Source organism: Dipodomys spectabilis, unplaced genomic scaffold, assembly GCF_019054845.1.
Source record: "Dipodomys spectabilis isolate Male_0828 unplaced genomic scaffold, ASM1905484v1 ptg000001l, whole genome shotgun sequence".
Lineage (NCBI taxonomy): Eukaryota > Metazoa > Chordata > Mammalia > Rodentia > Heteromyidae > Dipodomys > Dipodomys spectabilis.
In genome coordinates, this window is record NW_024870678.1 from 28,388,132 (window position 1) to 28,410,884 (window position 22,753).

The 22,753-nt window shown below is 40.8% G+C and overlaps 1 protein-coding gene across 3 annotated transcripts in view; it reads left to right on the forward strand.

Moving 5' to 3' along the window:
- Nucleotides 1-22,753, forward strand: part of Utrn (utrophin) — a 425,153-nt gene that overhangs the window by 120,382 nt on the left and 282,018 nt on the right. For all 3 annotated transcript variants that reach the window (XM_042693071.1, XM_042692992.1, XM_042693156.1), the window contains 10 exons: nt 1,664-1,765; nt 4,996-5,103; nt 5,389-5,568; nt 6,961-7,130; nt 7,639-7,762; nt 10,092-10,179; nt 13,589-13,830; nt 13,994-14,174; nt 16,329-16,474; nt 18,068-18,280. In XM_042693071.1, coding sequence (XP_042549005.1) covers nt 1,664-1,765; nt 4,996-5,103; nt 5,389-5,568; nt 6,961-7,130; nt 7,639-7,762; nt 10,092-10,179; nt 13,589-13,830; nt 13,994-14,174; nt 16,329-16,474; nt 18,068-18,280 — 1,554 coding nt within the window. The remainder of the gene's footprint in view (nt 1-1,663; nt 1,766-4,995; nt 5,104-5,388; nt 5,569-6,960; nt 7,131-7,638; nt 7,763-10,091; nt 10,180-13,588; nt 13,831-13,993; nt 14,175-16,328; nt 16,475-18,067; nt 18,281-22,753) is intronic.

Genomic DNA, 22,753 nt, shown 5'->3' on the forward strand with positions numbered 1-22,753 from the left:
ATTTCTATTTTTCTTTTTTTTCTTGTCTTTCAAATATGGCCTCACATTTTTGCCTGGGCTAACCTGGACCTGATTCTCCTATTATGTCTCTTACATAGCTCGAGTGACGATTGCATCATTGTGTCCAGCTGATTTGTTGAGATCAGGTTTCATTAACTTTTTGCCGTGATTGTCCTCTTCACTTTTTCATAGGTAGCTGGGATTACGGGTAGGGGTACCATCTACATAAAGAGATGTATTGGTATTTCATTTAATAGTGCTTGGATTACCTATTAGGACATTGCCAATTCTTTAATAATGTAACTTCACCATATGCAATTCCTTTTTATTTGTAATATTTAAAGTTGGCCTATGGCTCTGAGACTTCCCTGAAGTCGTAGTGTGTAAGTGTAACAGTGATATGCGACGTAGCTACTCATATCTTGAATATTTGGTAGTGAGGAAACAAGTTGAAAGGTAAAGGGATCTCCTAAGATGACAGTGAGTTATGCTAAGATGTGGCTGGAGACTTGCCTTCTGGCTTTGTATTCTCTCCATTGTATGTTCTGAAAAGCTTATGCCATATCAAAACAGTACAATTAACTAACTCGTGTTCACAAGTAAGAAAGTGGAAGTACATTTTATCATTTGTTAAGCATTTATAAAATCAAAATGCAATTTTTATTTTGGGAGGATTATGAGTTTTAAAAGTTAAATAGATTTCTTTGTCCAGTATGTGGGATGTGCTCTGGATCATCCTGTAAAGTAAACCGAGCAAATCATTAAGCATTTTATTGTTTTATAGTAATCAAACACATTCTCACACTGAAGACATAGATTGTAAGGTTGGACATTTTTCCTAATTAGGTTACTACGAACAAAAGCATTCTCGGTATGTATTGTGTTTTTGTTTTAACTTGTCTTTGCAGTTCTGGGGTTTGAGCTCAGGGTCTTGGATCTACTACACAGGCACTCTACTACTTTACGGGTCCCTTTTTGCAGTGGCTGTTTTTGAGATAGTGTCTTGTTTTATGCCGGGCCAGCCTGGATGACTATCTTCCATTCGTGCTTTCCTTTGTCATGGGGTGACAGGTGCAGCCACTATTGCACCCAGACCTTGTGCTTCCCCATAGCTTGGGTGACTGAGGCAGGTCACGCCACCCAGCCGTGGACTGAGATGGCGTGATGCAAGCTTGTATGCCTGGGCTGGCCTCCAACTATGATCTGCTGGCTGTGGGTCATACTTCCCAAGTAGCTAAGATTGTAGGCTTGGATAACCACAGCTGACTACTTGCTTTATTCTGAAAGATAATTATAACAAGAATAATTTGAAGTACAAATGAATTAGAGACTTTTGCTGTATTTCACAGTGTATATAAAAATGTGACATTCTTGTATAAGAATAGAGAAACGGGAGGTGCGTGGTAGAGCGCCTTTCTCCCAATAGGTGTAAGTGCCAGTTGTGTTGCTCGGTAGCTCAGAAAAGTGAAATGATTTAATGAGTTAATTCTGTGGAAATTAGGTATTCTCATCTGTATATTTATTAAATTAGCCTGCATAATTTTTAAAGTCAACTTTTATAAAGCTTTTGTATACATTGCTTCTTTTAAATAAAGAGCCGTGGACTTGTGAGCTACTCCCTCTTTGGGCTGTGCTGACAAAGGCTGGTTTCCTCCTTGCCTAGAAACTCGGAGAGCGCTGGACAGCTGTGTGCCGTTGGACTGAAGAACGCTGGAACAGGTTACAAGAAATCAATATATTGTGGCAGGAATTATTGGAAGAACAGGTATGAAACCCTGTTATCCTCAGGGACAAAGATAGAATGAAAAATAGCTCATCTTTTATTATAACATTAGAATGAGGTTGTCTTCTTTGAGAGGAAAATATATAATAATTATTATTATTAATATTATTAATTGTGCGTGCGTGCATGTGTGTGTGTCACTATTAAGGCTTGAACTTAGGGCTGAGGCTCTGTTCCTTAACTTTTTTACTGGTATTCTAACACTTGAGCTACAGCTCTACTCCCAGTGTTTTGGTGGTTATTTGGGGCTTTGAGTCTCATAGACTTTCCTTCCTGGCTTGGATTTAAAACAAGGTCCTCAGAACTCAGCCTTTTAACTAGCTAGGATTACAGCTGTGAGCCACTGGTGCCCAGATGTTTATTATTTTAAAAATCAGATTTCTATCTATTTTTCAATCAGTTGTGCAGCTTATTCATAAAGATCATGTCATATAACTCCTTGTTAGTAATATTTAATTTGATCAGTGTTCATTATTCAAAGTCTTAGTGCATGGACATGCTATGATCTCAACTTATTAAACATTGTAAAGTGATTCTAATTGAATTTATATTGGGCAGTGTACTTGAATTTGTACCAATAAGACTCCCAGCCTATGATTTGTGCTCAATCAATAATTAGTGAGCAAATCTACTCCCTACATTTTAAACCTTAAAGTACAAGAATTTTTCTTCACTTTTCACTAGGATAAATATGGAAATGAATGAGCAACTATTTTTTGGCCTTGCCTTTCATAAAACCCTCAGTTGGTATGTTTTTTCCAGAAGAGATCAGCATAGGAAATGAAGCAAAAAAGCAGAGCTGTAACTCTTGCTTTTCAGTTGGAGTGGGTGACCCTCGGGCCACACTCTACCCTGGTAGAAAACCAGCCATGGAAACAGAATGCAAAGAAATGTAACCTTTCTTCCTGAAGGCCAGACAGTCATGGTCTTGTAAATCAGTAGGTTTCTATCCCTACCTTTCGGCGTCGCTTCGATTCTTTTAAGAACACTTCAGTTCTGTCCATAACGAGCAGCCGTATTCTCTTCTTGAGATAGAGAAACCAGGGCTAAGATGTTTTGTGGTTTACTAAACACAGTGGTGAATTATATGTCTCCAGGGTTAGGTTGGAAAGTTTGTCCAAATAAATTATCAATCACTACATTCCCCTCATCTTCTTTAAATTGCATAATGAACTGGTTGTGTGTTCTGAAATATTTATGTTGTACTTTACCAATATTTACATCTACTTGGAACTCTTCAGTCAAATCAGAGAGTCACATAGAAGAGTTAAGAGTTCGGTCTCCCATGACCATGGGAGACATTGTTTGCCAGGGAACACCAGAATAATGTTATAATTTAAAAAATACTATAAAACTAGAGTGGCTAGTATCTTGGATATTTGTGTCACTTGAAGTTTTATATTAACCTCACTTTCTACTAGCATAGGGCATTGCAGTTATATTTGTGTGCATACGTGTGTGCATGCATGTGTGTGTATGTGTGTGTGTTTGTGCACTCATGTGTATATTCTCTGCACCTTCTATTCTATTTGATGGTTAAGCATGTGCATGTCGATATGTCTGATATGAGACTGAGGAGAGCATCTGTATTTGTCTCCATTTTTTTTTCCCATTGAAATATAGAGGTGAGAAGTAGTTGTTCAGTAAATGAATGAGATCGTTGAGAAAGAATGATTCCAGTTGCCAATACAGAACCAAGATTGCTCCCTCCCCTAGTTTGGTAGAAAAGGCTTTCTGTAGAACATGCTCCATTTTGGGAAGAATTACCCCAATGCAGCCACAGTTGCTTTCCACTTCTCTTCAAAGTTATCTCTATATTATTTAATGTCTTCTCCCTGAGGAACAGTAAGTTTTGAACAATGAGTTTTAAATATTGTTATTAATGGCTTCAGACCATTGCAAACCTTCTCCTTTCATCCTGTGACTTAGAACTTTGACCATTAGTGTTGTTTTCTGCACAGAGCCATGGAAAGACCTTGGGTTAGGGAGGAGAGTCCTCGATCTAATTTGGTCACCCATTAGCCAGTGGATCTCCAACATTCAACCTCACTTCTATCTCCCCAGTCTCTAAAAAGAGAGACTGGAACAATGCGATCTCTGAGCTTCCCTCTACTTCTAGATTTGTGATAGGATTCTTTTGGAGAGACTTGGATTGTGGGCATAGCATTTTCCATCCATCTGCCTTTCTGAGATTTAGGTTTAGTTACTGCATCAGTCTGTTTTTCTGTGGTTCTAATAGAAATACCCACAGCTGGGTAAGTGTGCTGAAAAGCAGCTTAAATACCTTATTGTTTGGGAGACTAAAACTCGGCACTGCATGGCCTGGGTTGTCTGTCAGATCATGACAGCTGGCATTTATGGTTGAAGTACCCACAAGATAGAGTGATCACGTGATGAAGCCAGGTAGCCGGGAGGGTACAGCCTGGCTCTTGTACTAACGTCCTCTCTGAGGACACAGCGGGGCTTCATTAACTCCTTGTGCAAGCAGCATCCGCAGTGATCTCCATGACACTCTATGGCTTACACAGTTTCGTGCTGTTTACTTTTTCTTGGTGTGCTTGTTTATTTTAAGTAGCTGTACAAAGGGGTTTCAGTTTAACACGTCTGTGTGCGAATATGATGCTTCGATCCGTGTCACCTTTATCATCATTTCCCCCATCGCTCCCCACCCCAGCCATCCCCTAAGTTACCTCAGTCCATTAGCACATATACATACTGAGTGTAAGGCCTACATTTGGCCACCCTTCTTCCCTCTGTTTATCTGCTTCCCCTGACCATACATGTTTCAAGCTTCCTGGTATTCACTTTGTGAAGCTGTTTGTTAGCTGTTCTGAGCAGGTACATCAGTGGAATTATCCTCCTTCAAGCATACCATACTTCAGTCAATTTTTGTGTGTGTATAGATGCATATGACCTTATACATGTTCATGATTTAGATCTAACAAATCACCATTCTGAGGGCCAAAACCTAAACTTGGGCACACTGAAACTCTCTTGCAATCATCTTGGTATGGGGGGTAATGGCAGATAGATCTGTTAAGGATAATGGTTTTAAAAACATTTTTTTCTGAGTAGTTTGCAAGATCTTACTTAGAGGCTTGACGTCTTTCTTATCCCTGAGCAAAAGGAAAAATGTGAAATAAAGATTTGGGAACTTGAGTTGGATTCTCAGATGAGTTAGATACATTTCCCACTTTTGTCATTACTTACAGTGCTTGTTAAAAGCTTGGCTCATTGAAAAAGAAGAAGCTTTGAATAAAATCCAGACGAGCAACTTCAAAGACCAAAAGGAACTCAGTGTCAGTGTTCGGCGTCTGGCTGTAAGTGTTGGCCTGGTCAGCGTGTGTGTTGTAAACCTGCGTGATATCTTAGTCCTTTGGGTTGAAGGGTAGTACTTCATGATTGCAGGTTATGGCTATTTTACCCAGTGCTAGGGAGCCACACACAATGAGCAAAACCAGGAGTCTTCTGTTTCAGCCCCAGGAACAGCCAAGCATGCAAACTTTTCTATACAATGTGTGTGTGGACATTTCTTGACTGGGGAACAGGAAGATAGGAGCTTATGGAAAGAGAGAGAGTCATTTAATAAATATCTGAAATATTAGATTTTGAAGGAAGACATGGAAATGAAGCGCCAGACATTGGATCAGCTGAGCGAGATCGGCCAGGATGTGGGTCAATTACTTGCAAATCCCACAGCATCTAAGAAGATGAACAGCGACTCGGAAGAACTGACTCAGAGATGGGATTCTTTGGTCCAGAGACTAGAAGATTCCTCCAACCAGGTACCTTTCTGAAACAGTATATTGTCTAGTAAAAATGTACACATTCCGGTTTGCGTTAGTTCTTACAAAAGAAAAGAGGAGTAGATACAATAAGCTATTAGTTCCTTATACCTGATATGATAAATGATTGACACATGGAAACGTCCTCAGTTTTCTGAAGCTCTTACTAGATCTTCCAGAAGCTTATTCATAGCAGTAGTTTAATCTGTAGGGACTGATGACATTTAGGCAGCTGTACAATAAATATTCTTAAATTTTTAAATCTTAAGTAATCATATTGCTCTTGATACTTTACTGTATCGGTTGAGTGTAGTGGCTCATGCCTGTAATACTAGCTCCTTGGGAGGCTGAGATTGGGAAGATCATAATGCCCATCCAGCCTGGGCAAGATGTTTGTGAGACCTCCATCTCAGTTAAAGCTGGATATGCTGGACTGTACCTGTCATTCTTCCTGCACAGGAAGCATAAAGCAGAGGCAAGATATGAGACCCTTTTCAAAACAGAAAGCAAGCAAAAATGACTAGACATGGGATATGGTTCAAATGGCAGAGCTTCTGCCTAGCAAGCACAAGATCGTAAGTTCAAACTCTAGTACGCCCCCATAAAAGAAGACTTAGTGACTGAGATGACATTTTGGTGAATGCTTACAGCAGCATTACTCACAATGATCAAATGGAAGAATGAGTAAATCAAATGTGGCATATCCATATAATGCAATATTAGTTGGTAATAAAACAGAATGAGATGCTGACACCTGGTAGAGCACGGAACTTGAATAAACCATGAAAACATTACTCTGGGCTAATGAAGCCAGTCATGTGATTGATTGAATGTAGGACCAGTCTATCTACATAAGGTATCCCAAATAGGCAAATCCTAGGAGACAGAAAATAGAGTTGGGGGAACAAGAAATGGATTTGGCTATTAAGGGGCATGAAACTTCTTTGGGGGAATGACAAAACTTTTGGGGGTGACAAAATTTGGGGGGGGAGATGTTGGAGTTAGAATGAGAGCGTGTTTACACAGTGACTACTTGCACACTGAGAACCCTAGAATTACACTTGTGCAAAAGGAAGCTGGTATGTGCTGTGTAGCCCCTTTAAAGCTCTTTCTGCCTTTTTTTTTTTTTTTTTTTTTTTGGTTTTTAAAATTATTTTTTGGTTGGTTGTGGGCTTGAACTCAGGGCTTGGGCACTGTTCCTGAGCCTTTTTGTGCTCAAGGCTCTATCAGTTGAGCCGTAGTGGCACTTCTGGCTTTTTCTGTGTATGTGGTACTGAAGAATCAAACCCAGGACTTCATGCATGCTAGGCAAGCATTCTACCACAAAGCCACATTCCCAGCCTAAAGCTCTTTCTGTAGAGTTTAAACGTTTTGCTCACTTTTTTGTTTCAGGTGACTCAGGCTGTGGCCAGGCTGGGGATGGCACAGATTCCTCAGAAGGATCTTCTGGAGACCGTTCGCCTAAGAGAACAAGTCACCACGAAAAAGTCTAAGCAGGAGCTGCCCCCACCTCCTCCCCCAAAGAAGAGACAGATCCACGTGGATGTGGAGGCTAAGAAAAAGTGAGAGCAGCAGTGTTTCCAAACCCTCACTGCACAGTAGCGCATTCTTTTCTCCTGCGCGGTTACTTTGTATTGCTTATGAGTGAAACTCCCAAAAGCTGATGTTTGCTTCTGATTCACCTTGATACCTTGTTGAGCTCAGTGTCTGGGTTATAATAAGGCTTGATAATTACATCTTGAACAAAAGATGCCATTCAACTTAGGAATGCTTGTGCTTTGGTTTTCCTGTTACTATCTAACCAAGTCTGCAAGGGATTCTTAAAGAAGTTAAAAAAAGTCATATGATTATTTTATTCATTTATTTATTAATAGGATCGTATTGTTACTCTATTTATATTCTTACTTGTAATGATAGGATCTTACTGAGTTGGCTATATTTCTGGGTGGCCATTTTGGGGCTGTCATTGGAAACACATGAAGGCTGGGTGTTTGCATTGTTCTTTCTGGAGCTAAGTAAAATCACAGGAGGAAAGAAATGACAGAAGGTAATATCTGAATCCTCACTCAGGTTTGATACAGTGAGTGCAGAGCTGTTGAACTGGATTTTGAAATTCAAGACTGCCATTCAGACCACAGAGATAAAAGAGTATAAGAAGATGCAAGACACTTCAGAATTGAAAAAGAAGTTGAAGGTAACACTTACAACCAAAGTATTCTAGCGAATAAAATACTTCATCAGGTCAAGCTTCCTGAGATGGTGTCCAAAAGCTTCCTGTGAAATAAACGTAGCGGTAGGCAAATACATTCAGAACATTGTAGAATACTGAATTCTTTCAGTCTAGCTTCATTAGATACTTGTGTAGAGAAAATTGACCCCTCCCTTTGTGTTTTTTTTTTGTCGGTCGTGGTGCTTGAACTCTGGGCCTGGGCGCTGTCCCTCAGCTCTTCAGCTCAAGGCGAGTGCTCTACCACTTGAGCTACAGCGCCACTTCCGGTTTTCTGGTGGTTTATTGGAGATAGGAGTCTCACGGTCTCTCCTGCCCGGGCTAGCTTTGAACCTCGATCCTCAGATCTCAGCCTCCTGAGTAGCTAGGATTACAGGCGTGAGCCACCAACGCCCGGCTTGACCCCTCCCTTTCAACCATTGATGTTATACAGTAGGAAACACTTGCTAACATGACCTGGTTATAATATAAATTTTTAAAAATTCATTTATCCATCAATCCATCCAATCAATTCATTCATTCATGCATTCATTCATTCATTCATTCATTTTGTGCCAGGACTGGGGCTTGAGTTCAGGGTGTCACACTCTGTCCAAGGATGGTGTTCTACCACTTCAGCCACACCTCCACTTCCCATTACTCTTAAAACCTCATTTAGACGTACCTTAATCCGGGAACTAGTAATTTATAGCTCTGTGTTATTCCAGAGATTTTTGCCTTCTGAATACAACAGTTTGAAACAGTTAATGTTTCAAATCTCAAAATTTATTCAAACTATGTTTCTTTGGGGGGTGAAAAAGACACACAGTTTTAAAAAACTAAGTATCTTCAGCCCCATTGTACCCTTGGGCTCTGCACCTGCAGAATCAACAATCTCAGATGAGAAACATTGGGTAAAAATTTTCCAGAAAGTTCTAAAAAACAGAACTTGAATTTGCCACATCCCAAATGCGACACTGAATCCATGAAAGGGTTGTGATATGTCACTAGCTTCTTCAGTTTCCTCTTGCACATAGCCTCCATCCTTCAGCCTTCCTCATTTGAATATTGTTCACCTGTGTCTTGGTCATGTATCTGTGGTTTTAGAGCTAGGTTGAGAGATCTGTACTGAACATGGGCAGACTTCATTCCTTGTCAGATTTCCCTGAGGAAATATAGTATGGGAATGATTTAGACAACATTGCTGTTATTTGACCTCAAACTTGATTTTGAGTCTCTAGGAAGATATGTGTAGATTGTAGGATAAATAATATACTACTTCATAGTAGGACCTTAAATTTCTCCAGATTTTTAGGTATCTTTAATAGAACCAATGTCCCAGACAAATACTGAGAGAGGAATGAATTAAAATTAAGGTCCACTCTTCAAATATAAAGAGCAAGTTACTTTGGGTCAGGTCCCAAGGTGTATTGATACTATTTAACAAAAGGTACGAAATGGGCTGTGGTTGAAGTTTCCATTGGATCCTGGACTTACAGTGCTAGTCACAAATAAGACTGAGGCTTAAGAGATAATATCTCTTGAACTCTAGCATACCATGTCCAGTTCTTTTGACTCAAACCACTGTTTTTATGGTGTGAAATACTCAGGCTCTGTTTGCAAATAGGTATCATACAATACACTGATTTCAATTATTTCCTCTTTATAGAAACTCATAATTATAGTATACAATTTTGTGTGTGTGCATGTGTGCACATGCATGTGCACTTGTGCATATATGCACATGCATGAGCCATTACTGAGGCTTGAACTGAAGACCTGATGCTATATCTTATGCTCATGGCTAGCACTCTAGAGCTCTTTGGCCACAGCTCTACTTCCAGTTTTGATGGTTAATTGGAGATAAGAGCTCATGCACTTTCCTGGCTTTGAACCAGAATCCTCAGATCTCGGCTTCCCGAGTAGCTAGGTTTATAGGTGTGAGAGACCAGCACTTGGCTACTATACACCTTTCTACTGTAAAAGAAACGAAGTTTTGTGAGGCTGGGAATTAGACCCAGGGCCTTGGGCACGCTAGGCAAGCACACAATCACAAAGCCACAGGCCTACCAAAAAACTAAAGTTTTACAGTTTCTATCACCGTGTTTCATTGTACTTTTTAGGTTTATTTGTCTGTGGAGTACTGAGATGTCTCTTGGAATTGCAGCGTTTTTAAAAATTTTTTTATTGTAATATTCTTGTAGGTAAATCTGAAATACCTAAAGGCCATATGAGAGGGACACTGAACATAAACATTTAAAATAGCACAATTGAGAAGAAAGTTTGCAGTGTTCTTATATCGGGCCTTTATTTCCAGGGACTAGAAAAGGAGCAGACAGAAAGAAGCCCCCGCCTGGATGAGCTAGACCAAACTGGACAAATTCTTCTGGAGCAAATGGGCAAAGGTGAGACCCTTTATTCTTTTTTTTTTTCCCCCTAGAATTTGTAGTGTTGACACTTGCAGTTTGACATATCAGACATGTAGCCCTGCAGCTATTGTTTTGCTAGAAAAGTGCTTTTCAAAAAGTTACTTTTAGACATCAGAATCTTTTTTTTTTTTTTTCCATCCCTGGGGCTTGAACTCAGGACCTGGGCACTGTCCCTGAGCTTCTTTTGCAATCTATCACTTGAGCCACAGCACCACTTCCGGCTTTTTCTGTGTATGTGGTACTGAGGAATCAAACCCAGGGCTTCATGCATGCAAGGCAAGCACTCTACCACTTAGCCACATTCCCAGCCTATAGGCATTGGAATCTTTTAGAGAGCAAAAATCTTATATTGAAGCGGAGGAACGAAACAACAGCAGGCTGTGTCTGTGGCTCATGCCTGGTATCCTAACTACTCAGAGAACTGAGATCTGAAGGACTGAAGTTTGAAGCTGTCTTTGACCAGAAAAGTCCCCATCTCCAAAATAACCAGCACAAAGCTGGGCTGACAGCATGGCTCAAGTGGTAAAACACCAGTAAACCCCAGTACTGACAAGAACAAAACAAAGCAAAAATTATATAACAGTAATTTTAACTTTTGATTTCTAATAGTTGAGCTTTCCATAAAAGGCAGTTTTCCTTTTAAAAGATGAAAAGTGTGATTTTTATCATTATTTAGTATCACTGTAGCCAGCAGTGTCTTTAGCTTAGAGAAGGCAAGATTTTAACTTTTAAAATGAGTCTGAAGAGCTAGGTGCTGGTGGGTCATACCTGTAATCTTAGCTAGTTAGGAGGCTGAGATCCGAGGACTGCAGTTCCAAGCCAGCCCAAGCAGAAAGTCTGTGAGACTCTTATCTCTAATTAACCACCCCGAAGCCAGTTGTGGAGGTGTGGCTCATGTGAGTGAGCGGAAAAGGCTAAGCAAGATCAAAAGGACCTAAGTTCAAGCTCCAATATTGGCACACACAAAAAAGAATTGGTCTGAAGGAACCAAAAGAATAGTTGAAAAGACATTATCTAATAATTAAATGAACAAACGAACTAATGAATTGAAGGCTATTCACCTGCTCCTATAGAATGAGGACTTCTTACCAGCTTCCTAGATTTGTAGATTTTATTTACTAGCTTAATTTCCTTCTTTGCTTAACATAAATGACCCTGACAGAGAAATGTAATGATTGAATCTACACTGCCTGTGTCCACCTAGAATTGAAATGACCCTGCAGGAGTCCAGCCCCAGATAGTTGGTTAAGAAAATGGTCAATTGTTTTCTCTGTGACCCCCATTAATAGAGGTGATTGAACATGGATGTGTTTGAATGTCCTGCCTAGGTCTGTTTTCCTTTGCCTGCCTTGCTGTGAGGGGCCCATGAACGTGAGCTGCTGACCTGAGCCATATATTCAAATCATGTGTGACGTCTACATTTCTAATGTTTAGTGAACGCACACTGTGGCAAATTTTTCATGTTGTATTGTCTTGTAGATCACAAGCAACTTTTTGTTTTCCCTGCCCTCCCCCCACCTTTTTTTTTTTAGTTTGAGCTTATTACCCTGGGTTTTGGTCATGGTTGTTTACAAAGCAGAATTGTTTTCTTACCCTCTTACTCAAATGAAGAAAATGCTAAGCCTGTTCTTATAACAAGCGTTTTCTCCAAATAGGAAGATTCCATTGCTACTGAAAGAATTTGATGGTATTTTTACTAAGAGAAAAATTATGAAGAGATCTATTCCCATATAAAAAGATCTGTCACCTTATCGTTTCTAGGAATGAGAAATTATGAGACTATTCAAATGTGTGAGACAAATGCAATTATGTAATTCCTATAATTAAAATACGTTGTTTTTGCCACTCCTGAGATTGTGGTTACTGGTTTGAATGATTTGGTATTTGTTTGGCTTTGTTCATTGTGCATTGTGCCTCGTAGGCCTGCTAATTTTTCTTGGGCCTGGCTTCTGCTGTAACATTCCTATAGGCCTACGGTTGCAAAAGTGATTCTTGTCATTTCCTTACCTATTTACATGACTGTGGTTTTGTCATCTCGGACTTAAGCTATCTGCCACTTTGACTGCCGGATGTTTTTATTCTTACGAAAGCAGACATAGGGCTGGGAAGGTGGCTCAGTGGTAGAGCGTTTGCTTTGCATGCCTGACGCCCTGGGTTCGATTCCTCAGCACCACATAAGCAGAAAAAGCCAGAAGTGGCGCTATGGCTCAAGTGGTAGAGCACTAGCCTTGAGCTGAAGAGCTGAGGGACAGCGCCCAGGCCCAGAGTTCAGGCTCCCACAACCGGCAAAAAAAACAAACAAACAAAAAAAAAAAAAAAAGAAAGCAGACATAACCTTTTGATGTATGAATCCCAGACAAACGGAGGCAGTTGTGTTCATTGTTGGCTTAGAGTATAAGATTGCAGAGTGGAAAGGTGGCAAGATTGGAAATGTGTTAGTCTATAGAAGAGGAATGATACATGCTCTACTGATATGCCTTTCTCTGTGTGTGTGTGTGTGTGTGTGTGTGTGTGTGTGTGTGTGTGTGTGTGTGTGTGTGTGTGTATGCTTGTACTGAGGCTGCAATTCAGAGCTTCAAGCTCTCTCTTAGCTTGCATGCTCAAGGCTGGTGCTCTTCTATTGAGGCACACCTCTAGTTCAGCTATTTACTGGTTAGTTAAAGATGGAATGTCTTGGACATTTCTTCCCTGGGTGGCTTTGAACTGCCATCTTCCAGGTCTAAGTCTCCCGAGTAGCTAGGATTGCTGGTATGAGCCACTAGCTGCTAGCTTAATATGCCTTTGGTGATAACCATGGCCATGCCATTCCTTAATCATAGTTTCAAACCTTGCCCCACTTAGGTCAAGAAATAAACACAGGCAATGGTTTTGTAAGTGTATCAATACAGTATTTTTGTTGTTGTTGTTAAAAGGGAATTAATGGAGTGATCAGTATATGACATTGGTGTGTGTGTGCAAGTGCGTGCATACGCACATGCATTACTGTGGGTTTAAACTCAGAGTCTTGTGCTCTCCAGCCCTGTTTTTCACTGGTTATATTTGGGATAGGGTCTTGCTTCCTAGGTTCTTCTGGTACCGTATTCCTTCCAATCTTAGCCTCCTGTGAATCTTAGGATGATGGGCACATACCTCTGGATCCACCTACGGATTGACTGAGGGCCTGGTAGAGTTTCCTGCTTGGGCTATCCTTGAACTCTGATCCTCCTCCTCTTAGCCTCCCAAGTATTTAAGATTACAGGCATGAACCACCAGTGCCTGGGTTGCATTGTCTCTTTTTTATTTTTTATTTTTTGCTTATGTTAGAGCATTTAGAAGACATTCAAAACAAGTATGGTGATACCATATGAAGTATCTGCTTATTTTATGTTATGTTTTGTCTGTGTAGAAGGCCTTTCTACTGAAGAGATAAAAAGCATCCTGGAGAAGGTTTCCTCAGGGTGGAAGCACACGTCTCAGCGTCTGGATGATCTTGCTAGGAAGATTCGCCTTCAGGAGGATATCAACACTTACTTCCAGCAGCTCGACGAGCTTGAGAAGGTCCTCAAGATGAAGGAGGAGTGGTTACAGCTCACTTTCTCTTCTGCATCTCCCCACCAGTCCTTGCCACTTTTGAAGGATTCCTACCAGGTAAACAGACAACCACCTGGATGGTGCAAGTGCTCTGAACCGAGTCTTGGGTACATACAGAGAGGGCACTTCTTATATCATGACCTGTAAGTCAATTCTGACTCGCATCTGGTAGAGAGGCTCATCTTTGCGGAGTTACGTGACTGAATTTTCTCTTCCCCAGAGGGAATTGACAGACCTCCTTAGCCTCCACCCCAAGATGGAAACAGCACGTGCAAGCTGCTCAGCTCTGATGTCTCAGCCTTCTGTCCCGGATTTTGTCCAGCAGGCCTTCGATGGCTTCTTAAGGCACTACCAAGCTGTGCAGAAGGAGATGGAGGATTGTCACCAGCAGCTAGAGCGTGGTGAGTCCATCCTGTTGGTTTTCTTTCTCAATGATTCTAGCATATCTTCTCTCAGTTTACCTAAGTCTAAAAATCACCCTAATATTTAGAGCCTTCGTGGACATGTGTTTTGTGCCTGCTACACCAGGCCTATGTTTTTCTGAGCGGTGTTTCATTGTGCCTGCCTACTTCAGGGTCTTATAGTCTAAGTAGCTCCTGGCTTTGCACTGTCAAATTACGAGCTGCTTTCACAAGCTTTGAGCTTGTGTCAATAGGATCTAACAATTGTTTTTATTATTTTTATTATTGTAAAGGTAATATGGTACCCAGGGTAAAGAACACAGGTAAAGAGTACAATATGAGCAGTGTCACCCCGTTCTTGCTCTCTCTGTTTTTCTCTCCTGTTCCAACCCACAAGTTGTATAGTTCATTTTCCACACCGTGTCTAGTGAGTATCACTGTTGCATTTGTTCACCTTTTATTTCAACCATTTCTGTGTTCCCCCTTACCCTCCCAAAGACAGATAAAAGAACAGAAAGACAAAAAGAAAAGAATACAAAAACAGCAACAGAGAAGGAAAAAACCTCTTGTTTCTATTTCCTGGAGTTCATTTCAATAAGTATTAGTTTATATGATTGGGCTCACATTGTGTGTATGTGTTCCTCCCTTAAGAATAGCCTCCTTTGGTCTCACTCTGTGTGAATGACGAGATATCTAGTGTGTTTACTTGTAGATTTATTTGTTCTTGTTGTTTGTTGTTGCTTTTTATTTGTGGTGCTGGGAATGAAACTCAGGGCCTCATGTCTTCAAGGCAAGTACTATATCTCTGAACTGCAGTTCTTAAGGAAAAAAAATAATGAGAAACAGTTGTTATTTCTGCTTTTGGTTATTTCTGGCATAACAAGAGAATGCTCCTTATGTCTTTTATCTTGGAAAGGTTAATTGAAGTTTTAGCAGTATCATCCCCTTTAAAAATAAAAAAGGGAAAGAAAAGGAATTATGTTACTCTTCCAGACTCTGAAAAGGTTAAATGAGTGCTTACTTTTGGAATACATCTGGTTTTGTAAAGTTAACTCTTAAAGGTATGAGAAACTCAGTCCTTAGGTTACATTATTATTATTATTATTTTCTCTTTAGTCACTGTTGCAGGTGGAGCTTGTGCTGTAGTCTGTATTATTAGCGGCAGGTTATCCTTCATTGCTGTGCTGTGGTTCATAGATTATGTGATGTAAGGATATTAAGAAATGTCTGTGTGGGGCTGGGGCTGTGGCCTGTAGTAGAGTGCTTGCCTTGCATGCATGAGGCCCTGGGTTCGATTCCTCAGCACCACATAAGCAGAAAAAGCCGGAAGTGGCTCAAGTAGTAGATTGCTACCCTTAAGCAAAAAGAAGCTCAGGGACAGTGCCCAGGCCCTGAGTTTAAGCCCCAGGACTGGCTTAAAAAAAAAAAAAAGAGTGTCTGTGTGCCTGGTAGACAAATGTGCCATGTGGCTTTTCAACTTACTGCTTTAGTGTTTGAACAGGGTCAGCATGGGGGAATGGAGGCTGATGGTTGTTTTCACCTCTTGTCCTTCAAATACAACTCGCTTCCTTTCTGCACATGTGCTTGGAAGTGTGTGATTTTTACACTGGAGGCAGAAATAGACACTGCTGTCGCTGCTGCTGTCGTTGCCTCTCAGGTGATGTGTGGGACAGACACGCTGCACGGCTCCCTTGCAGACGCTACCACTGTGGCTGGGGTGGTCCGCCTGGACTGCAGGGCTGGGGAGGGGGGGGGGGGCGGGGAGGGGGTGGATGAAGGTATCTTGCTTTTCCTTTATTCTTTGTGCGGCAATGGGGGAAGAGGAGGTTATGTGGCACAAAAGGAACATTGTTGCTCTGGCTTCAGAGAGACATGTCATTGTGATACAATGAAGAAGAATGATAGTGAGTTAGTTAATATTTCAAACATCAACATCCGCAGGAATGAAGTCACCGTCTGTCTCAGAGATGCCAGAGGAATGACCTATTTAATTAACTAACAGAGATTCTTTTTCATCTTAATCAGGGTGGGTTTTTTTCCCCTAACTTACTATGTATTGGGATTCAGTTATTAAATGCAGAAGATTAATAGTAGTCCCGATAATATTAAGATCCTGACATTATTTTCTCAAGTTATCATTTGTTAAATAAACAGACCTGAAGAGCCAACCTGGACATGCGTATTTGGAAACATTGGAAACGCTGAAGGACATGCTGGATGACTTAGAAAACAAAGCCCAGACACCGCTGACTGACCTTAATGATCTTACAAAGCTGGAGGAGGCCCTCCAAGGAAAAAAGGTAATCTCTCTGCTAGAGGTCTGGGCCATCCTGCCATTTCAGATTTATTTACTTGTTTGTTTTTTAATTTATTTATTGAGTGCTGGTCCTGGGGTTTGAACTCAGAGTCTGGGTGCTGTGCCTGAGCTGCTGCATTTGCTCACCCTTTGTCCCTCCATTTCTGTGCCTGAGCCACAATGCCACTTCCCGCTTTTTATGAGTAGTTTATTGGAGATAGACTTTCCAGCCTGGGCTGCCTTGGAACCTCGATCCTCAGATCTCAGCTTCCTAAGTGGCTAGAACCACAAGCACTTGGCCATTTCAGATTTATTTATTTATCTAAAAATGTCTATTTTTATTGTTTTATTATAAAGGTGATGTTTAAAGGGATTATAGCTATATACATCAGATAAAGAGTACATTTGTTTTTGGACAATGTCCCCACTTCCCTCATTCTCTTCCAGTTTTTCCCTCCTGTCCCCTATCTACAAATCATGTAGTTCATTTTCAATGGAGTGTCTACTGAGTACCACTGCTACTTTTGTTCACCCTTTGTCCCTCCATTTCTGTGTCCCCCACTTACTTTCACAAAGACAGATAAATGAACAGGGAAGACAAAAAGAAAAGAAAAGAAAAACAGCAACAAAGAAACAATCCCTTTTTCCTGGAGTTCACTTTGATAAATATTATTTTATATATGATTGTTGATCATATGATAATATTTTTCAGTGATTTTTTTTTAATGAGGGACGCCATTTGTGGTTCAGAATTTGTGTTCCTTTTCTTTTGGAACTGGGTTATTTAATCTAGAGACTTAAGCCTGCTGGGCAAGTGCTCTACCATTTGAGCTTGGATCCCAGCCCTTTTGTTTGTATTTTGTTTCTGAAATACTAATTTTGCCCAGGCTCACTTCAAACTTTTGTTCATCTTGCCTCTGCTTCTTCAGTGTCTGGGATTATAGGCCCATGCCTCCACACCTGTCTCTGTATTGGTTACTTATAATTTGAAGGTTGATTTCTGTAATGTAGGATCTTAGTTAAAGGAATAGTTACTAAGTTTTAATAGAAGTACATATTTATGTAGGATCTTAGTTAAAGGAATAGTTACTAAGTTTTAATAGAAATACATATTTATGTAGGATCTTAGTTAAAGGAGTAGTTACTAAGTTTTAATAGAAGTACATATTTCTTATTAGCATAAAATTCTTAACTGATTCATAGTGTGCTCAAATACTTCTTATAAAATGGGGAATAGTTGAAATGATATTTTGAAAAAAATTGTGTTGAATCAGGATGGTTCCTTGGTCCTTTAGTTGAGTGCCCTTAAGATTTTGAAGTATTTCGTGAGTTAACAAAGACCAACTCTTGACATAGCCCTCTGGGCCCACACGGGGCATGTGGTTCAGCCATTTATGTGGCGAGAATATATTACATGGCCCACACATAACTCATGAAGGGAAAGCTTTAATTTTTTGGATTATGCTCATTGCTTTATAATACTTCTTGATACAGTGCCCTCCTGTTTTATTTTTTTCCCACTGTGTACAGCCCATATGATTACATCTGTATAGACACATTATTGCACACATTTTTAATTGTTGGAATCTTTTCCTAGGCCCTTGATGAAATCCTTGAGAATCAGAAACCTATGTTACATAAACTTACAGAAGACACAAAGGCATTAGAGAAAAATGTGCTTCCTGATGTAGAAAAGACATATAAGAAAGAACTCAACGATGCCCGAGGAAAATGGAACAAACTCAAGACCAAGGTTTCCAAAGATCTACATTTGCTTGAAGAAACTGCCTCGAAACTCAGAGCTTTTGAGGTAAATCCTGAGGCCACCAGGATACCAGGAGTTTGCCTTTATTACAGGGTAGATGGTAATTTTCATGCAGGATTCACATATCTACTATTTAAGTATTTTGCATTCTTTCTAGTCCCACATTATTTATGTGCTTAAGTTGGGATTATAACTTGCTCTGCAACATACTGTGAATGAGCAGGTGAGCACATGTATTTCTTTTTGCCTCATAGAGAGGACTTGTTGGTAGAAGCGAGCTGGACTGGTGATATGGAAAACAGAGTTAAAATAGAACTTCAGCATAGGAGGCTGTCTATGTGAAATACAGATTGGTTATTAGATTGCAGTGTGAGTCACATTGTGGTTGCTACAAGTTGCCTGGTTAGTGGCAAATAGTGAAGTCCTTGGATATGGTTTTTAATGGTCCTTGATATTTGGAGTTAACAATCTGAATGAGGCTAGTGACAGACTAAAAAGCCAAATAATTCAAGGCATATAGCTATGCAGAAGCTACATCTGAAAAGCTGGTTGGTCAAGGTGAGGGCCAGGGGAGGGTCGTGGTAAATGTGAGGATGTATAAGGAGGAGGTGGAGAAAGTTACGGTCAGATATGACAGGATTTTTTTTTTTTCCAGTCCTGGGGCTTGAACTCAGGGCCTGGGCACTGTCCCTGAGCTTCTTTTGCTCAAGGCTAGCACTCTACCACTTGAAGCCACAGCACCATTTCTGACTTTTTCTGGATAGGTGGTACTGAGGAATCGAACCCAGGGCTTCATGCATGCTTGGCAAGCACTCTACCACTAAGCTGCATTCTGAGCCCAAGACAGGATTTTTAAGTCCAACTCTGTCTCTGGTTTTCTCAAAGGGCAGCATGGATGTGGAGCTGGTCTACTCTGCCCCCAGGCTCCAATTCTCTCAGTGCTTCTGGAACATGGTCGTTGTTCTTTTTTCCTTTTAGCTGGGGATTCGTCTTTTTTTTAGACTGGTTTACATCAACATATACTTCTAGAACAGTATCCGGCAAGAGAAAACATTAACTATTTCTCAGTAGGTAACATTAGATTAGTAATAGATTTAAATAGATTGATTAACTCAAATTCTAAGAGAATTTGGGTTTGGGATATTGCTAGGAAAATCAGAAAGTAGAGATGAAATTTACGAAACTTTTATGGTTTTACAATGACAGAAAACCTGTAGTACCAGAAGAGCACTCAGGCGAGCATGGAGAGAGTCCCATGATATTCAGTGTGTGCCTGCCACTGAATTTGAAGGGAAGTCTTGACCCAGAAACCAAGGGGCAGTTGCAGTGGCTGATCATAGGGGAAGAGGATGCGGGGGCTTTGTGATGGCTACTTTTAGATAAACTCATGTATGTGTCAGCGTTATGCCTTGTTCTCATTTCTCTGTGACAGAACACTTTTCTCCCACATAGTGTTTTTGAGGTTCATAAAACCAAACAAAAGCAGAATCCTACCAGCTTAAACTACTATATTAATTCTGTCTCTACAGCGTTTTGTGTCTGTGGCTTGAGGCAGAAATCAGTAGCTTAAAAGCTGTCGACATTCCAACAGATGGGGGAGAAGGAAGATAAAATGCTAAGAATTTAGCTGTAATCAAGTCTCAGAGGCAGTTGCGTCTCTTGGAATCTCAGTCTTAAAGTCCAGAGTTACCAGGTTTTACAGTTCTTCCATTCGGAGCTCAGGCAAGGAGGCGAGCTAAGGCTAAAGGGCTCATTTTATCCATGTCACATTCCTTCTCTGGGATCTAGATTCTAAATCTTGCTTTGAAGCAGGGCCGGTCATTGTAGAATTTTGGCCTTCCTGGTTAGACTATTTGATGAGTTGATTTCCAATTACTGATAGTAATTTTATCTTTATTTAAGTAAAAAGATGACTGAAAAATGTCTACCCTATCCTAGACTACTTATAGTTTAATTGTTACTAGTAATTTACTAGTAATTCTTTCATATTGCTGTTCCTGGGTCTTGAGTTCAGGTCCTGTGTGCTATTCCTGAGATTGTTTTATTTATGTATTTTTTGCTCAAGGCTAGCACTCTAAAACTTGAGCTACAGCGTCACTTCTGAAGGCTTTTTGGTGGTTAATTGGAGATAAGAGTCACATGGACTTTACTGCTGAGGGAGGTTTCAAACTGTGATCCTCAGATCTCAGCTTCCTAAGTAGCTGGTCATATTAGCTACCAGCTCCTGGCTTGTATTACTTTTTTTTTTTTTTTTTTTGGTTGGGGGGCTTGAACTCTGGGCCTGGGCACTGTCCCTGAGCATTCCAGCTCAAAGTAAGTAGTACTCTTACCCTTGAGCCACAGCCCCACTTCAGGTTTTCTGGTGGTTAATTGGAGATAAGAGCCTCACGGACTTTCTTACTCAGGCTGGCTTTGAACCATGATCCTCAGATCTCAGCCTCCTGAGTAGCTAGCATGACAGGCGTGAGCCACCAGCACCCAGCTTGCATTGCTTTTTAAACTGAGATATCCCACAAAGAAGTATGTGCCTGTTTTGTAGATATATGTGTAAGAATGTTTGTGTATGTGCATGTGTGTGCGGGTATTCAGTAAGTGCATGGCAAAAAAGAAAAAGATTACTCATTGTAGATTAGAAACTCCTAAGTGTATTTCCTGAATGATTTTTATATAGATAAACAATTTTTGCACGAGTTCTTTTATATCCTTTTGTCACCTCTTTGATGAAGAGTTGGCTTCAGGGTGAGCAGCCTTTTGGAAAGTGCTGGGAGCATCTGCTATGGTGGATGCAGAATATTTCCCTTCGAGGGACAGAGGCCTTACTGTGGGGGGAGTGAAGTGCGGTGCAGAGTCCTGGGTCTCTGGTTGTTTCCTGCTCACAGGTGGTGGCTGGTCTTGATTTGAGTGACTTTTCTCTACCCCCATGGTGTGGCCACAGAGTGGGGTCCAGTTGGTTTGTGCTATTAGGCATTTCACTGTTTGTCTTCCTTCTGCTGCTCTGAGCTGAGCTGTATTTGACCAGATATATCAGCAGCAGTTCTTTCAAAATGGTCATTTTGTAATAGTTTATTTATTTATTTTTTGTTGGTCGTGGGGCCTGAACTCTGGGCCTGGGCGCTGTCGCTCAGCTCTTCACCTCAAGGCTAGCGCTCTACCACTTGAACCATAGCGCCACTTCCAGCTTTTTCTGCTTGTGTGGTGCTGAGGAATTGAAACCAGGGCCCCATGCATGTGAGGCAAAGGCAAACACTACCCCTGCGTCACCTTCCCAGCTCTGTAATGGTTACTTTAAAATAATCATTTGACGAAACAGCATCAATGGTTCATACAGTGTAAAAATTTTTTTTAATGGCCTAGCCAAGTGTCAGTGGAGGCTGAGCCCTAGAGGATCTCTGTTCAAAGCCAATCCAGACAGGACAGTCTGAGAGACTCCATCTCCAGTTAACCACACAAAGTTGGACTGGAGGCATGACTCAGGTGGTAGAGCGCCATCTGTGATCAACCAATCAGTCCAAATGTGAAGCCTTGATTTGCAGCTCTAGTATCAGAACAATCAAAATGGTTCTGATCTTATGGAAACATATCCTCATCCTGTCTCTGATGTGGCCTAAACTCTAAAACCTGGCGGTATTTTTTTTTTTTTTAATAAAGCGCATCTTGGCAATAATAGAGCAGTTTGGTTTGTAGATATTTTCATTTATTGAATGTTTCTGTGTGGGAATCTCTGTCTAAACATGGTGACAGTACAACCAAATAAGACTGATATTAATAATATTCCTCTTTAATAGAAGAGTAAGCCTAGGCTCCAAAAGACAGAAGGAATTAGTGTCTCAAAACCCCACTGCTAGTCAGGTGCTCAACTTGACCTTCAGCTCCCATTCTTTCCTTTGGTCACAACTGCCTCTTTCAGACGTAAGTAGCATTTGCAGTGGAGAAGATAATTTGGCTTTTCAGATTCCCTCGAGTTGCTTTTGTCCCTGTTGGGACAGAAAATTGGTTCTATGTGACTCATCTGGGTTTGTTCTTTTCTTTCCTCTTCCTTTTTTTCCTCAGGGTAAACTGCAAGAGGCAGCAGGGGACCGCTGCCTTGTGTCTGCCCCCGGGAGACTTGCGTGTCTAGGCGGGAGGAGGGAGGAAGGAAGGCAACGGATACCATAAAACTTCCTCTCACTGGCCAGCCAGGGGCAGATCCATTTGCTTACATTAGTCAAAGCTGATTGTGATTGAAAATCTTTCTTGGAATAGAATGGAAAATCTTATAAAATCTTTATGTAGTGAAACGATCAGTTTTCCTTATTCACAACTAGATTTAATGAATTTCCCAGTTTTATAATAGTTCATTTCTTCTTCTTCCTCCCTTTCTCTCCTGTTCTTCTGCCTGCTCTCCCTCTCCCTCCTTCACTCTCTCCTCCTTTTCCTTCTCCTCCCTTTCCTCTTCCCCCTCCTCCTTTCCCTTCCTCCCTTCCTCCCTTCCTTCCTTCCTGAATGCTAGATTGTTATATACCCTGAGTGACATGATGT